Below are 18,414 nucleotides of genomic sequence, written 5' to 3' on the forward strand. Positions count from 1 at the left end.
GACTTCTTGACTAAGCACTGAGCTGCCAAACTAACAACCCCTGAATCTCCCTTGCATACGGACCGCATGAAAGTTCGACCACTAAAACAGTCTCGTCAACTGTTAACACATGGCTGCCACACTGCCTCGTGCAACCGGCAACGGGACAACTCTCCCCCCCGCCACTAAAAACAGCGTGGGACGGAAGGCAGGCCAGGCTGAAGCCCCTCTTGCCCCCACACCATATTCTGCTGCTGACTCGGGGGCCCACAACCATTTTTAAAGTGAGTCCCAGTCAGACCTGTAACACACGGCAGGTTTGGGGGAACCCTACTGTTTCATCCGAAATCTGCATATGTTGCTCGGTAACTACTGGACTCATTAGCTGACCCAGATTCCCAGCTTTCGTTTTTTTTAGAGGAAGTCTCTTGGCCTTCTAAGGCAAATCCACACTACTCATTCGAAGTCGCATGTTCCCTGCATTCCCCACGCAATCCCGAGTGCCGGTCACATTACCTCATTAAACAGACACATTTCATTCGCATTTCTCCTGAATATGTGGTCACAGGTTTTCAATGGGAGTTTCACAGTGGCCGTGAATGGGCCAATGCGCAACTTACGTGGTTTTTTTAAAAACCACCCCCCTTCCTGTCTCTCCGGCCGTTCCGAGAGTTCCTATTGGCTGATTCAACTTGCAAGTGCTCCGTAGTCTGCAAAAGACTGTTTTTGACTTCATAGCATTGGATTTATTGATTATGCTGTTTCTGAATCAAATCTGGTAGTTTGAAAAATCATTTTGGGGGGGAATCCATCCTCAGAACGGACTCGCGAAACTTCCTTTTTAACTGTTTTTTATTTTTTTTATTTTATATTACTGTAATACGAAATTACGAAATATGGAAATAATGACACTCCAAGGAAGTGAAACTTCAGTAAAATTCAGGGACTGAACTGTCCTGCATAGGAAATGCCCACGAAAGCTTCCCTCATGCTTCCAAATTTCCAAAAAAGAAATGGGAGAGAGCCATCAGTGCTGTCAGTGGGGGAAAGAGAGGCATCATTATCTTCAATGATGTTTCTTTATAAGGCAAGATCGAAATAACGGAAAAGTGCACTCAAAAAAATAAAAAAAATGGGCGGGGAAAAAAAGGTCCCGCCCAAAAAAGCGGTTTTCGAGCAGCCGTGTGACCGGAGGGACGCGTGAGAAAGACGAATTGGAAGCAGGAATGTGAACGAAGAGGAAAAAAACGCGGATTGGAGGCAAACAGAAGATATCCGATAAACATGCGGGTAATGGGTGAATGTGGATTTGACCCTAGTTCCAGAGACGGAAGGCAAAGGGTGCAGACTTTCCCCATCAAATTTATGCCATAGAAACAGCCTTCTTCTGCCTTCCCATTGGTCTAGCCAATGACTGAAGCCGTGGCTGTAAGAGACAGGTATAGGGAGCCCAAGGGAATACTTTGCTTCACTATTACCAAGAGAGCCTCCAGCAGCAATTGGTAGTTGCATTTCCTGCTCCATTTCCAGAAGTAATTTTAAGGAAGAGAACCCGTGACTGCATTTCTTCGGGTTCCATTAACTGCTGGATACACTCATCTTGATCCAGAGGAGTTAGCCGTGTTAGTCTGTAGTAGCAAAATCAAAAAGAGTCCAGTAGCACCTTTAAGACTAACCAATTTTTGAAATGTTCGTACAGTGAAACTCTTACTCAACACTACTGCATGTTGTTGGGAGGCACTCCAAATGCCTAAGACTGATATATGCACACTTACTTGGAAGTTAACCTCAATTCAATGGATAGAATTGGCTTTGGAATAAGTTAGGATTAGACTTTATGGCTGCAGGCAGGTTTAATTCACAGTAAGTTTCATGGAAGCCAGTGAAACCCCACTGATATTAATAGGAAGGAGCTGTTCACAGAAAAGCCGAGGGAGGCATGGCTGCATGTGGAGCCACTGGAGCAATAGGTGCCCATGCCAAGCCAGCTGCCGCCTCTGCTCAAGGCTTGCCCCCCCCCCTCCAAGACAGTCCTCTGATGGCAGGGAGGAGAATGGGACATGGGGATTGTGCCATCACAGGTGGCATTCAGGGAGGCCTCGGTGGACCCTCCTCAAGACTGCAGGAGACACACTTGGTGGAGTCGGGCACATAAGCCTCGCTGCCATCGCAGCCACTATGGGAAGGCAAAAGGAGTATGGTATCTAGGGAGGCCTCAGTTGCGCCCTCAGTTGGAGGAGACGCGCTAGGAGGAGGTGGGACCCCAGGGAACACAAGAGATAGCGTGAAGGAATGGTCACAGCCCCAAGAGCAGAGAGGTCTTGTGGGGGTGGAGCCGAGCCCCCCGGGAAGCAGGGGAGCAGCCCAATTGCCCCCTGGCTCTCCCTTTCTAGGGAGGATGGTCAACGGCGAAGGGTGGTGGATGGAGCGCAGGGGGAGCCCACACCTGCAGAGCCTTCAAGTTGTTGGGCTGGGCAATGACAAGGAGGAAGGGCAAGTCAGCTCCCACATTGCAGGTGAGAAAGCCAAGTTCCAAGAGGAAAGGGAGAAATGGGTGACGCTGGAGCCCCTCACATTTCTGCGGCCCAACCCTCACCCCAAGGCTGGAAAAGTGGCAGTTGCCCTGGACTCTGACCTCAGTGAGCCACAAGTTGTCAGGCTATGGATGACAGGATATGGCAGACAGACCCCTGTACCATTGCAACAAGAAGTCCAGGCTCTTGGTTAAATGGTTTTATTCAGAATCAAGTCATTTCCATATATATGTCCATAGGATTACCCAGAAGCAAGGTAAGCATCTAAGCAGTACAAGCAAGATTGACAGGAATAGTCATTCTTGGGAAAAACCTTCCTCTTAACACACATATTTGCTCCTTCTCCCCTCCCAACAGTAAACAGGATTTTTGGCACGAATTTGCCTGAGAACATCTCGCATAGCTGTACTATCAAGTTGAGTCACAGAGAAAGCAAGACATAGCAATTCACAGGAGTGAGTAGTACACAAGGTCATGAACACTGAAAGTTTCTACAATCCGTTAGATAAGCACCTGTAAGCAGCCTGTGAAAGAAACAGTTATGGCATTGGCAATATGACATCAAGTTGCAGTATGAAACATTGGTTCAGTATTAGCATTGTCATAGATGGGGCTCAGACATGACACAAGTAACTTTGGTTGATTATTATGCAGAGCCATATACTGCTGCGGGAACAAAATCAGAGATGACAGGGCACTGGGCCTCACTCTGACAATAAGCTCTGGTTTTGTCTTAAAAACATTAAGAAACGTTTGCTGTAATCCTTGCCCAACTTTTTTTGCACTAGTTAACAGAAGGAAGATGTAAAACAACTGGCAGATAATACAGCAATTACCGTGCGTGTGCATCTGTGGAGCAAATAGAACCTGAATGCGGCAATCCTAAATTAATAGGAGTAGCTAAACTAGTGGAAGATACAGTTTCAGGGTATGGCTGGAAGACGCTGTTGTGGATGTTCAGGGCTCATCTCATGGCTATCCACCATCCTGGTCCCTCTTGTCCAACAGCTCCCCTAGGTCTCAGATGTAGAAGTGTGGGGCTGGGTTGCATCACCCATTGCCTGCCCATACCACTTTCTGGAGGGCTGTGGCTCTCATTCTCTCTCTTGCCTCAGCACCTCATTCTCTTCCCCAGCCTGGCTCCCAGAGCCCCCTTTTACCCCTCCCGCCTATCTAATTCCAGTCCCATTCCCTTTACCCTGCCCCCAATGCTTGGCCCAATCCAAAGGTCTGGAGAATGCCCCTGGGGAAAACCCATTCCCAACCTTGCCAGCCTCCTCTTCCCTCGTCCAGTCCCTTAGACGAAGACCCAGAGGAGGTCAGGTCTCTCCCCCAGCTCCTGCTGCTTGACCTGGAGATGGGCCAGGCTGGAGTGCAAGAGCAGCCGACTCTCATGTTTTCTTTGGTGTCAGCATCAGTATGGCCTTCTCTGCTGCCCCTGCCAGATGTGCTGCTTGAAGCTGCGGGTGACAGCCAGTTCTGTCTTGAGTGGCAGCTGGTTGCCTGCATCTGGGCAGCTCACTGCAGGTGGCTCAAGATGATCTGGGACCATTGTGGGCATTTCAGTAGGCAACTGGAGGTCCCATGGGGCTGGGGGCACTGAGTCTGGGATGTGCTTCCAGACAACCTAACAGAGTGAGTCTTGGTGAAGTTACGCCCATCAGTGTATAGTCAGTGCTTGGACAGGAGGCCTCGTAAAAACTCTCACTATGATATCTTGAGTTTTACAGTGGAGAAAATGGTCAGCACTAGGACAATGTCACACTCAGGTATTAAAGTGGTTTCCATACTAGCTCTTCCAATGAACACTCTGGGCCCTCCCATACCTTGGGCACGCTCAGAGGAATGCTTGACATTTTTCCCTTTGAAATGTAGATCCGTATATAATATCTCTAGCTATTTATGAAAGGACTCTCAGATTCATAAGAAGTTGGATATGAAAGTGGGTGGGTGGGCTGCCTGCTGTTTGAGAAACACAAATCCAAATCTGTGTGTGTGCGCGCGCAACAAACCACTCACACAAGCCCTCAATGCAAAAGATAAAGAAAGTTTACCTTTCTCTTTTCAGCCAGGCTAAGTTGGGGTTTGCCTAGGACATAAGCCAGCTTGGCAAGAGCGGCTTCAGGCGTCATATCCGCGCCAGGAATCACTCCCGCATCCATGAGTGTCTTCAGTCAACGGCGGCGGGGGAGGGAAAAAGGCGCACACAGCTAAATTAGTGGCATGCATTTTTGTAGGCTACTATAATATTTGTTTTCATTTATTTTTTAAATTCATAATCTTTTTTTTTTTAAATCAGCTAGAACGGTTCTATCGACTTCTCTTACAATGTGACTTGATTCCTACGTTCCTCAGACAGAAGGATGAGAATTTATTCTACTTACTTCTTCATATGTTACATTCTTTAGCGGCTAACCTTAAAAAATGTCTAAGTCTGGAAAGATCTATGCCTGAAAGGTGTGGAGGTGACAAACACTTGTATCACTCAGATAGGCAGCCATGTTGGTCTGCAGTAGAAGAGCAAGAGTGGAGTCCAGTAGCGCCTTAAAAACTCACAAGATTTTTATGGTAGAAGCTTTTGAAAGAAGCTCCATCAGATACAGTGGCCATTTTCACATGTCTTACCGGCCGTGCAAAATCACGCAAAACTCCCAGAACGATGGCGTCTTCCTGGTGCAATTTGCACCACAAACCGGAGTCATGACAGGAAATCGTGCCAGGAAGATGCTGTAATTCCAGGAGTTTTGCACTGATTTTGAGCGGCTGGTAAGACGTGTGAAAATGGCCAGTATCTGACAAAGGTCGCTTAACTCTTCAAAGCTTATACCCTGGAAACCTTGTGGGTCTCTAAGGTGCTACTAGACTTGAATCTTGCTTATTTTAGTTTTCCCTTCTTCCAAGGAGGTCAGGCAGCAGCATACATGTTACTCCCTCTTTTATCCTCACAATCACGTGAGGTAGGTTGAGATGAAAATGTATGACCGGCCCACATTTACCCAGAGAATAAATCCGAGGCGGGTTCTAAATCCAACCTTACTCCAAAACTCTAACCTCAGTGATTTCCAACATGGTGCTCATGGGAATCACAGTGCCCACCAATGTATTTCTTGGTGCCACTTCCTTCTTCCTCAAAAGAACCCTTGTCCAAAGCAAAGAGCCAATCCTGTCTTTCCTCAACAACTTTGGCGTAGTTTCAAGTGGGTAGCCAAGTTAGTTTGTAGTAGAATACAATTCAGGTTTAGTAGTACCTTAGAAAGCATTAACATTTTTCAAGATATAAGCTTTTGTGACTCAAAGTTCTCTTCAACAGATAGAGGAAGTGATTTTCAAACAGGCTAGAAGCCGTCACCTCTGTGTCTTCAGGCAACATCTAAAATGCCCACAGGCTCAACAATCACAAGTCCTTGCAGAGGGCACGACTAGCAACAAATCAGTTTTCTAAGGCTAAATATGGGGAACAACATTTAGCATGTTGGCCATTTCCCTCTCTACAGGAGTCCGTAATGCAACTTCTTGCTCTACCACGACTATGTAATGTTTTAAAAAATCACTGCAGCTCAAAGGCAAAACACTTGAACAGCAACCCTCAAATTACACATGTGATATTAGATCAGACTGTACACGGCTTGTCAAAAGGACTGGTCCCATAGTCTGCTTTCACACTTTCAATGGGAACAACCTCAACTCATACTGAAGATTAGCGTCAGATACTTCTTACTTTCATTTCTTTAACTGTTACCGTGACAGACGCAACACTTCATTTCATAGAGAAAACCTAGGCGTCAACACACTTCTAGGAAAAGCCAAGCCATTAAAAGAGCCTGTGATTAAAAAGACAGCCACACCACTAAGTGTTGGCCTATTAATTAAATGAGAAAGGCAAAGAGAAGATATAGCTTTGCACCCTACAATAGTTCACGGTAAGATAAATCTGGCCTGAAAATTGTGCACCTAACTTAGGCCTTGCAAACTGGTAGGAGAGGCTTTGGGACATAATAGAAAAACACAAGATTAAAAATGCACATTCCAGCCTCAGCACGAGACACTAATACTTCAACCTGGTCCACACCCAACTCATTTGATCATATCAGGGCTAGGCTGACACTGACTGATCAGTTCTGCTACTCATTTTAAGCCTTCTGGAGACATCTGATCAAAATCCCAGCTCACCATCAATCATTTGGGAGAAATGAGCATGTGCTAGGGTTTCTGAGCCACCATCGTCATCTTGAAGCCTATTGGTCATACTCATATATGGCAGCCTTTATACCAGTTATACTCATAAACTCCTCTAAAGCATGCTTAAGGATTTCCAAAATAAAGCAGTCATCGATCTTGGATATGCTTTATCATTATAAAGACCGACCATGCCCCAATATTATTAAGGTTATGAAAGCTCAACTGTCCATTACTTTTCCTTCTACATGGGACAATAATAACAAACAACTAAAGTAGCTGCGACGCTGCGTTGGAATTTATGCAAGAAGTACAAGCTACATCCACAAAACATTGGTGGGAACAGACGTCTGAGATAGTTGTCGAAAACAAGAACGTTAAGATCTTAGGGGTTTTCAAAATCCGAACAGTGTTAGAACATAATACTCCCAATTTTTCTGGGGCTGAAAGAAAGAAGGTCAAATTGATCAATGTGGCATTCCCAGGTGACAGTCATATGGAAGAAAAAGAGATTGGAAAGGTAACAAAGTATCAAGATGTAAGATTTGAAGTGCAGCGTCTCTAGGAGGAACATACAATAGTTATTCCAGTAGTAACAGGAACACTAGATGCAATTCCAAAAAGACTAATTAAACATTTAGGCTATATGGGCATAAACAGGATAACGACTGGACAGTGGCAAACAGCCATACCACATGTCACATATGAAGGCGATACCTCACTGATGCCTAGATTTTCAGATAAAATCCAAGTCTGTGAAGGACCAAAAAATTCCAGCCCAAACATTTGGTGGACTGTGATAACATCACATAACAACAACTGTACCATCAAGTTGTAACTAACTCATTGCAACCCAAGGTGCAAGAAATGAGCAGAGGGGGTTTGCCTTCCTCCGTGTAGCAACCCTAGTCTTCCTTGTCAACCCTAGTCAACCCTACCATTCACATATGAACCGTGGCCTTCTTAAGTTTCCAAGCACTGATGAGATCAGTCTAGTCAGGGTTATTCATTGGCTGGGACTATCTTCAGCATCATATATAATTTTATAAGCAAAACTGGTTGAATATAAAACATACATAATTAATACTATATAGTCCTCTGATGCCATCAAAGAGATCACAGCATACTGTATATGCATAATAATAAAAACTGGTTGTGTGTGTATATGGTTTTGTGGTGCATCATCAACTTATTGAAACTAAGCTTTTAATTTCAAACAACACTGAAATCCTTTTGAGTCACCTCTGTGGAATCAGCACAAGGGCTTGAGAATGCTGGTTATCTCCTTTTATACCTGAGGCATCTGATGAAATGGACTCTAGCACATAAATACTTAAGTTTCAATAAAACTGTTCCTCAGTAAGGTGTCACGGGATACTTTGTCTGTGTCACAGTCCAATACGACTGCGTGTATGCATTAGTGCCTTCAAGTCACAAGCGATTTACGGTGACCCCAGCAAATAGCTTTCAAGGCAAGTGAGAAGCAGAGGTGGTTTTCCATTGCCTTCCTCTGCAGAGTAACCCCGCCTTCCCTAATGGTCTCCCAACCATGCTTAGCTACCAAGATCTGACAAGATCAAGCTATATTATACCTTTCTACCATCCATCAACATGACTACTTCAATGGAAATTCTGTATTTATGTAATTTTATAATGCTGTCTATGGATATGGATTTATTTATTTAAAATGTATTCATGTGTGTGTTATGTGCTGTCAAGTCACCTCCAACCTATGGCAACCCTATGAAAGAAAGACCTCCAAAACATCCTATCATTAACAGACTTGCTCAGATCTTGCAAACTGGAGGACGTGGCTTCTTTTATTGAGTCAAGCCATCTCGTTTTAGGTCTTCCTCTTTTCCTGCTGCCTTCCACTTTTCCTAGCATTATTGACTTTGGTCTTCTCATGATGTGACCAAAGTATGATAGCCTTAGTCTTGTCATTTTAGCTTCTAGGGAGAGTTCAGGCTTGATTTGATCTAATACCCACTTATTTGTCTTTTTGGCTGTCCATGGTATCCACAAATATTTTCTTCCCAGTTCAAAATATTTACATTTTGTTCCCAACCCAAACTGTGATGATCAGATAGACCATATCTGCAAACACAACCCTACATATATAGTGACAGCACCATCATTTCTCTCACCTTTCCTGTGGCATAGACTAAAGACACAGATCCTCGTAGACACTGGGTGCAATTCAGGATCACTATGTTGCGATCGGTTGCTTTCTTTAACTCCTCTAGTAAATCTTGGTTATTGGGGGCGTTCCCGCTTCCATAGGTCTCAAGTACAACCCCTTCTACTGGACTCTGAAGAAATGCCTTCACCTGCACAGGAGAAAAACATGGCAACAAGCCCACATTTCACAATCCACCAAAGCTCATACCATGGAAATGTAGTTGGTCTTTAAGGTACAACTAGACCTGAATCTTGCTCACCTATTTCCAGTGTGCAAACACAATCCCGACTGTACAAAGCACAAGTTCTTGCCATTGGAATGAAATGCATTCCTCCGTTCATCCCAATTCTCACCTCCATTTTTTTGCTTTATCGCCTCTCCTGTGCCTTGTTGTTTTATTTATTTACTTCATTCATACCTCACTTTTCTCCCCAATAGGGACCCAAAGCAACTTAAAACGTTCTCTCCTTTTCCATTTTATCCTCACAACAATCCTGTGAGGTAGGTCAGGCTAAGAGTGTGTTTCTGGTTCAAGTCACCCAGCAAGCTTCCTCACTGGCTCTCATATCAGAGATAATAAGCTGCTTGGGACAGTGAGCTGTTTTCTTGCGCTCGGGAAAAAACACCATGCGTGCTGACAGTACAACGCAACTGATAAATAATAACAATTTGAAAGTGTGTCCTGTCACAGTAATTTGGTTTCCCTGCATTTTTTCCCATCATACGAAGAAGCCAGGCGTTGAAAGATTTTAAAAGAGTATGTGGAATCTTACTAACCGAATGCAGCATGGCTTCATTCATTCTCAGGGTCAATTCAGAAAGTATGAATAATTACGAGCATACCTTCGAACAGGATAATAACACTAACAATGCAGTTTACAGAGAATCTGAATAACAGTGTGTTCCGATTTTTTTACAAAAAAACTATTTTTCCTTAATGGATGGAAACCTGATTAGCATGGTCAGAGCAGACAAAGTATTATGTGCCAGAGAGGTGCAACACATGCGCATATTTTGATTATAATGAGCAAAGGGGCACCAAGGAATCAGCTGCAGGACAGACAGAGATGACTCTGTAAAAAAAAATGGCTATTAACTGGGATCTCTCTCTACTTGGAACAGAGCAGCAACATACCTGGTCGGTCTTCTAACCATGCTCCCTTCCCCACATCCCTAAAACTAAATATTAAGATTCAATAACTAAAATGTATATGCCAATGAATTCAGCACAGGAAAGGAGGAAGATTCAGGAAACAAATGGATGGCTTGACCTAGTCCGAATAGTAGTTTGGCTGTATATCGTCAGGGCTTGGAAGTTAAGCAGGGTCAGCCACGGTCTGAGCTTGGATGGGAGACTGCCGAGGGAGTTGCTACTTGAAGGAAGGCAATAGCATCCTCTACTCATCTCTTGCCTTGAAAATCCCACGGTCCTGGGGTTGTGACTTGAGGGAACATTCTTCTTCTTCTCCTTAAGGTAACCTACACCCTTTCTTTCCCAGGAAGAAGACCACAGCAAGGGGAAGACTAAGCCACTGGTTGGAGAACAAGCAGCCAGAGGATTTGCTTTCCTCACCTTCTGATCAGAAAAAAACACTTCAAATCCCCATTGTCCTTGGAATGCAGAAATGAGGAAGTGGGCACCGAACCAAGAAGCAGGCGACCCACAGTGCACGTGGCCATTTTGCTCAGCACGCAAGTCTGAGGCCCTGAGCTGCCAGCAGCTTGGTTGCCTGTGCCCAGTGAGTCTGGCCATGTATGACTCTTGTCCCTTTTTGTTTACCAGGACACCAACATCTTCACAGGTGGACAGGGCTTTTGCCACACTCTTGCCACAAAAGGTTGTCTACTCTGCTTTAATCTTTACTACTACCTATTGGCCTCTGGCGCTAGTTTCTGTATTGTTTTACCCTCTCTTATGTAACTTTGGAGATAATCAATGCAATCTTATGCAGATTTACCCCAGTCTAACACCACTGATTTCAGCAGACTTAGATAGGAGAAACCCTGCATAAGACTTTACTGAATGTGAAGGAAGGGTAGGAAGTGGGCATTTTTAAAAATTAGTAAATCCTCATAATGTGAAATGGGACAAGCATCTCTCACTGCTTGCCCTTCTCCTCCCCTCCCATTGTTTCCCCCCATTAGAGTTTCAGAGCTACATATTACACTCGCCTCCTTCTGTATTAAAGCTCAACCAGCTGTTTCTTGAAACCTGAAACTATTGTCATTGTATCAGACAGCAGATTTTTGAGAGGAAGCAACTCCCCTCACCTTCCCTTTTAATTTACCAGAGTAATGCAGAGAATGAACTGAATTTTCGCAAGACGAAGGAATCTCGCGAGAATTCGGGAAAAGGCATGAGAAGTAAGGAAGTGAGAAGAGTTAGGCTCATTAGATCCCTGGGTGTAGAAGGGGGTGAAAGCAAGATAGAGGCAAGTGTTCTCAAGCAACATGAGCTGCCACTTCTTCGATCTCATGGATCAGTGTTTTATCCCCTACCAACACAGTGGGACCAAGTCATTCCACTGCCCCATCCCAAAGTTTAGCCTACAGGAGCTGCAAGAATCTGGGCGGCTAGTGCCACCCCCGCCCCGCCTTCATTACGATGTTTAGACGAGAGCGCCTTTAGACTTCACCCTCAATCCTGTACACAGATATTATAGAATTGTTGACTAAAAATAAATCCCACAAAGGCAGCCGGGGAGTGGCTCGGTAATACCAGTGTCTTTTGTCGCTGCTAGTTCTATGTAATTGATACTTTGGTGTCATCATAAGTTTTCCTTCTCCAGCAACTCAGGCAGGGGGAATTTACCGCTGCGGTGGTGATCCCTGGGAAGATCCGCAGGAGGCCAACATTGCAGTTCATGTTGGTGTGGACCTCAAACTTCTTGGTGGTATTCGATCGCCACACTGTTTCCCAGTTAACTGTTAATATAACAAAAGCACACATGAAATCCTTCATTGAATGGGCGTTCCTGACAATGCCAGCTTAAAAATCACATTTTTCCTGAAGCTTTTGCACAAACCCTTTCAGTTCAAGCAACACATGGTTTTGGGCAGCCATGAAGGCACCTCTATGGTGTAATTTTACTACAAACAGCATCCACCAGGGGACCTGATGTAGTTTAGGGCCACACCACAGGGGGAAGCTTTTAAATATATCCCTTGAGCTGTTTCCCCTTTTAAACCTGATACTTCCCCCCTGCACAGGCTGTTTTTAGCTATGCTAGGAAAAAGACAGGCACAATATAGATTTCTGTCTTTTTTCCTTAGTAGCCCAGGAAACCAACTTTACTCAGGAAACTGACACATGGGGAAAAACAATCTTCCACTATTTCAATCCCATTCCTTTGCTGGGGTGGGGGGAGATGTAATGGCTTTTTAGGCCTCAATTATACGTTGCAAGACACGGGGGGTAATCGTATTGGTCTGCAATATAGCAGCAAGGTTATAGTTCAGTAGCACCTTACGGACCAACAAGATTTTCAGGGTGTGAGGCTCCTCCCCAGTCAGAGTAGACTCACAGCCTTCCACCATTGCAACTGCTCTGCAACGAGGACTTCCCTTAGACCTCAGAAGTGTAATTGACCGGGGAGCTTGGGCTGTTTCACCCTCAATGCTCTCTCTCATTCCTGGAGGATGGTCCCTAATTACTTGAATCCCAGTGCCACCCCCAGAGGCCTAGGCGAAAAGATGTAGCACCACCCTCCCCAGTCCTCCATGCCATACCAATTGCCCCCCCCCCGGGGCCTCATTGGCTAGTGGTGGAGCCTGGCCCTTGCCCATGGCTTGCTGCTGGCCAAGCCCCCATCCTCAGCCCCTGTGCTGCACCTGCTGCCTATGCAGGGACTGGACTATCTCTGGACATAGTGGAGGTTTGGGAAAGGGCTTGTTGCCACGTCCAGGTGTGCCCCAGTAGCTGGGACTGCCATGATATCTTGGCTGAACCAACATGTTCCCAGTCCAATGCTAAGCAATGATGTCACTTTGGAGCACCCCACTGCCCGGGGCTTCTCTCAGTATCTTTAGAGCTTGGTGCTGGGGCCTGGGCTGCCATTGCCAGGTTGCTGTTTCCGTGCCGGGTGATGAGTATGGGCTGCAGGGTGGCAACAGGGCCTGTCTCTGTGGGCTGCAGGGGGGCAATCTGGGGCCAGTTGGCTGGCTTGGCCCCAACACAGTGTAAAAGCTTTCAAGAGCCTATGATCCTTACATCAGATACCTGAAGAAGGGAGTTTTGACTCTCGAAAGCCCAAACACATTCAAGGTTCTACTGAACTCTAACACTGTAGGATGTAACCACAGATGCCGCTGTTGTCTCTGGTTTGGCCCTTGCCTTGTGTAACCTCGACACTGTCCCAAAAGGTACTCCTGAAGGTCAGAAGACTCTCGGGATCATTGTAGGGGGGGGGGCTGTATTACAATTTGGAAATCTCAGAGCCTTCCCCAATGCATGAACAGAAGTGCCACCTGCTCACATATGGATTTGGATCCAATCCAATGGGAGTAGCGCTCGCCCCCATAAGAATTTAATAAGCCAGTGAATTTCAACACAGGCTGTACTCACAGGTTAATCTGCAGTGGTAAGCCACAGTACCTGGACATGTCACAGCTACCGCAACAGGTTTGCAGTTTTTAGGCGCTTTGCACTAAGATGGTAAAAAGGTGCTCTGGTGCATAAAAACACATTCTGATATTTTAATCCAAACTTCCTTTGACCTAGCAAGTGCAACTCTATTAACACGTGCCTTGGAAACGGGGGGAGGGGGAACCCTGAACAAAGCCACCTTGCCAAGCATCAATATGACACATATTTCACCCATCTTTAAAAGACAGATGTTGTTACTCTTACCACTAATCATCTCTGGAGTTTATAATGCAGTTACTAGTGATTAAATAAAATGGCAATGATTCAATTAAGTGTGATTATATGTTTCAAACCAGATGCCAGCGGTTTAACTAATAGTCACTCTTGAGTTCCATTACTAAATGCCAAATCATTCATTATTAATTCTGGGGAAGCTCACACTATCCATGCGTTGCAGACAATAGCGTGTAAATAATCTGGAAGGACTGGAAGGACTGCTGCATCCAGAAAGACAGAGGCACACAGCAACCTGTGCATGGTGCAATTCGTTTCATCTAAACAGCTGTGGGAGCATACAAAAATGTCTGGCTGAGGAAAAAGCAGGAGTTTTATTTGTGTCATTTCAATGATTAAATTTTACATGGCCCTTTGAAGTGGTAAATTATTATTTTATTTTATTCATTTTGTTAGCCCGCCATCCCCACAAATGGGCTCAGGGCGGGTTACATCAAGAATAAATATAATTTTAAATCACAATCAAACCATCATAATAGCCATAAAATATCCAATCTGCAATCCTCGAGGTGGCAGGACTCAAACTTAACAATCAACCCCTGTTTATAGTAAACAGGAGGGGAGGGGAAGGAAAGGGGAGGGGAAGGGAGGGGGCAACGTTCGAGTCAGACTGATTTGTATGCGGGGGCCAAGATGATAACACAGCCACCTCTGAATAAGAGACTGGTAGGGAGGCTCATCAGATAGCACAGAACGGCCTCAACCATATGCCTGGTGGAACAACTCTGTCTTACAGGCCCGCCAAAAAGATAAAAGATCTTGCCAGGCCTGAGTGTCCACAGAAAGAGAGTTCCACCAGGTTGGAGCCAGGACTGAAAAGGCCCTGGCTCGGCTTGAGGCCAATCAAGCCTCCCTGGGGCCAAAGACCACCAGCAATTGTTTGTCAGCAGATCTAAGTGCTCTCTGGGGTACATATGGGAAGAGGTGATCTCACAGGTATGCTGGCCACAGTCCGCTCAGGGCTTTATAGGTCAAAATCTAAAGAGCTGCATGCGCCATTCGTGCCTACAAAATGCACATTATGAGGAAGCACCTGTCATAACTGTGGCCACTCGGAATGCAGCAACAGGTCAGAAATCACTTGTATTGAAATTAGCTGGATGTGCTTCCAGAAAGATTATGTTCAGGATTAAGTCTTGTCCTTTGAACATAAAAAGAGCCCTGTTGGATCCGTCCAATGGCCCACCTAATCCAGAACCCTGTTTCCCATAATGGCCAACCAGATTGCTCCAGAAAAACCATAGCAGGACATAGAGGCCCTCCCCCACCCCACTGCTGCCCCCGCCCCAGCAACAGGCATTCAGAGGTAATCTACAGATACACTTTTTAGCACTGGTTCTATGCAGATGAACATGCAAATGTGCCTTTACATTATGAAAAAGAGGAAGTCACTCCTCGATATGGCAGCAGACCTCAATTTGCCACGGTGTCCACACAATAAGGAGATGCAGCCAATCTTGACTCAGGGAGCGTAGCTGCACAATACCTCTGTCTCCAGTTCACACTTTACAGGTGTGACCTTACAAAAAGCTCACATGCATACGAGTATGCATGTGGTCAGTTTGCCTCAGCCTTTGAAACCCCAGTTATATGAAAGAAAAGTGGCTCCTAGACTTTTTACTATGATGACTCACAAGCCCCATTTACTTGGCATGGTGACCCACACAAAAACGATGACAGAGCATATACTCATCAGGAAAACGGAAAAAGCCTGGGGTCCACTTTCAAAGCATTCGTGACCCACAGGTTGGGAAGCGCTATATTAGAACGTAAGAGAAGCCCTGCTGGATTGAGTCCAAGATATATCTCATCCAGTATCCTGCAGCCACCCACATGGCTCCAAAAAGTCCACAAGCTGGGGATAAAAGCAACTCCCCCCACCCCCGATGTTACCTCTCGTTGTTCTTTGGAACGTGACTGCAAGGCAGGCTTGCCATTTGCCTGCAGGCGATGGGCAATCCCCTGCACTCACTTTCAATAATTGGAGGAGCTGGAGAAAAATGCGGGGGACGGTGGATGGTGTTGACGGTGATGCTCTAGGAATTTTCCCTACTCTTTATGGTCTTAACCATAGAGATTGTGTTAAACTCCTACAGCGTCACCCAGAAGTGACATCACATACTCCAACTTTCTAAAAACTGCTTTGGAATTCACATCTAGCCCTCTATAGATAAAAGAAATAATTATGTACATCAAATACCAGTGATCACAGCTTCTGCAGTAATGTCATGCTAATTTTCCTTGGGTCTGCGAAAAAACCCAAACATACTACAACAAAAAACAAACAAACATACAGATAAAATACTAGTCTTCAAATCAGCATAAGGAGGCTTGGGATGGAATGCACTCTTCTCTGTTCAAAAACATTTTAGTAACACCCCTTTTCTATAATTATTTCTAATTTGTTTGCCAAAAAACAACCAGGGAAATGTATTAAGGGGACAGAATTAATCATGGGATATAAAGGATACATTATCTGCATAATTACAGGAGAGGTTTTGGAAGCCTAAAATTAAGAGTAGACTTAGGAATTACTGGCACAGACGCAGAGTGATAGGCTAAATCCATACGACAATGATTGAGTAAAGCCCTTCCATGTGATCAGAGTGATCATATCAAAACAGAAAATCGCTATCAGAGATCCAGGAATGCATTCGATGCAGCCTGCACATCTAAACTGGGGGAGGATATAAGAAGATGCCACTAGCCCATTAAGCACTTGCGTGTAGCAAGGTTCCGACAGCAAGCCTGAGCAGGTCTACTCAGAAGTCAGCCCCATGTTATTCAATGGGGGCCATTCCCAGGAAAATATTCTTGGGATTGCTATCCCAGTCCTCGGCATTTCCTCCTTAAAAGGACTCCAGATGGTACAGCTGGAAAAGGGTGTGAACCAGAAAGGTGTCTATGGGCAAATAGCACCCTCCCCTACTCCACAAATGGAAATGCCACTCTGTTGTAGGGATTGCTGTTTCTCTGACCGAACAGCACCTTACGATCCAAGCCTTAGCCTGGTATCAATGGTGCCAGAACGACTTTCTTCCCAAGAGGACGAATGCAGCAAAGTTACTGACAAGCCTGTCTTCAGATTATGCCTCACCTAGTTTTGTAAGCTGCATGTGTACAGGACTTGGAAGAAGGCTGCAAAGTGGTCTTTGAGATGACATACGTGGGCAGTAATCATTACCGAGAGATTGCCAAGATTAAAACACTCAAAGAGGGCAATCAATTCTCTCTTGTGTTAGAGTTCCTAGAGTAATGTGTACCTGAAAATATATTCTACTGAATATTTCATAGCAATACTGATTCCGAAGGAAGGGTTTTACCTTGAAGATACAACCATTTAATCCACAATAGCTCTTCACAGGAGCCTCTTCTAATTAGCTTCATTCTGTAAATCAACGTAACTGTTTCTGTTGTCCTTTACCAAGAAAAGACCCTTTTTTATCCCTGCAATCTAGCCCCCTATTTTTGCTCTGGGGATGTCTTTTAAAAACTGCTTAGTATGTGCATTCATGCACTAGAGGTGCTGTTCTTGGAATATCGGTCACCCAAGTCTCCAGAAATATTAAAACTAAACGGGAGACAGATGCCTCTCAGCTCCATCACAAATCCAGACGCATGCATACTAAGGCACTGCTGGTGAAGAGACTGACATTTCACATACTGCAGCTGCTGAGGCTCATTTCGGACATTAATACTACAACCCTACATGCAACTACTCTAGGATTAAGCCCTATTGAACTCAGCACAATTTATTTCCAATTAAAAGTGCACAAGATGGAGGCCAGCATGGTGCAGTCGAGTGTCAGACTAGGATCTGAGAGACCTGGGTTTGAATCCCCACTCTGCTACAGAAGCTCATTGTATGATCTTGGGCCATCACTCGCTCTTGGATTTACCTACCTCACAGGGCTGTTGTGAGGATAAAATCGAGGAAGGGAAAATGAAGTTGTACAGTGCTTTTGTAAGGTGAAGGTGTGAGCACAGATGGCTTTAAAGGGGGATTAAATCAATTCATGGAGGATATGTCCATCAGTGGCTACTAGCCATGGTGGCTAAAGGGCGCCTCCACCTGAGGCGACATCAGGGGAAAGCCTCAGCTTCTATGCCCTGTTGTTGGCCCTCCAGAATAACTGTGTGAGGCAGGACGCTGGACTAGATGGACCACTGGTCCGATCCAGGAAGGCTTTTCTTGCATTCTGTGTCCCATTGGGAAGAAAAGCAAGGTATAAAAATCCAAATAAACAGATATAATCATGTTTTCACTGATGAACATGCAAAGCTCTCCGCTGCATTTATGTTATACTAGCACCAGAGCCCGTTGTGTGAAACAATACAATGGGCTCTAGCTGCGGGGGCTTGGGAGGGCTGTGCCGGGGCCACCATGCCGCGCAGAGTCACTGCACCGTGCCAGGATGCCGCACAGGGCTTTCTCGCCACCTCTGTAGCCCCTCAGAGGCCTGGCGCAGGCACACCCGCAGGCCCCTCACTGCGCCTGCGCCAGGATAAAAGGTGAGTCATCGCCAACATGGCTCGCCTTTTATATAGTAGGATAGTAAGAGCATAGGTGAGCAATAACTCTGATAGCCAGGGTGGGTAGTGACTTGAATTATGAGACTAGGACCACGAAGAGGTAGGCTCAAATCCTCACTTAGTTGTGAAGT

General features: G+C 45.3%; 1 protein-coding gene across 3 annotated transcripts in view; it reads right to left on the bottom strand.

Moving 5' to 3' along the window:
• Positions 1 to 18,414, bottom strand: part of ASPG (asparaginase) — a 97,028-nt gene that overhangs the window by 52,460 nt on the left and 26,154 nt on the right. For all 3 annotated transcript variants that reach the window (XM_054970212.1, XM_054970214.1, XM_054970215.1), the window contains exons 7-9: positions 11,684 to 11,796; positions 8,837 to 9,019; positions 4,568 to 4,681 (exon numbers count right to left, since the gene is read on the bottom strand). In XM_054970212.1, the coding sequence (XP_054826187.1) occupies positions 4,568 to 4,681; positions 8,837 to 9,019; positions 11,684 to 11,796 (410 nt within the window). The remainder of the gene's footprint in view (positions 1 to 4,567; positions 4,682 to 8,836; positions 9,020 to 11,683; positions 11,797 to 18,414) is intronic.

The sequence above is a fragment of the Eublepharis macularius genome, chromosome 2 (genome assembly GCF_028583425.1).
Source record: "Eublepharis macularius isolate TG4126 chromosome 2, MPM_Emac_v1.0, whole genome shotgun sequence".
NCBI lineage: Eukaryota > Metazoa > Chordata > Lepidosauria > Squamata > Eublepharidae > Eublepharis > Eublepharis macularius.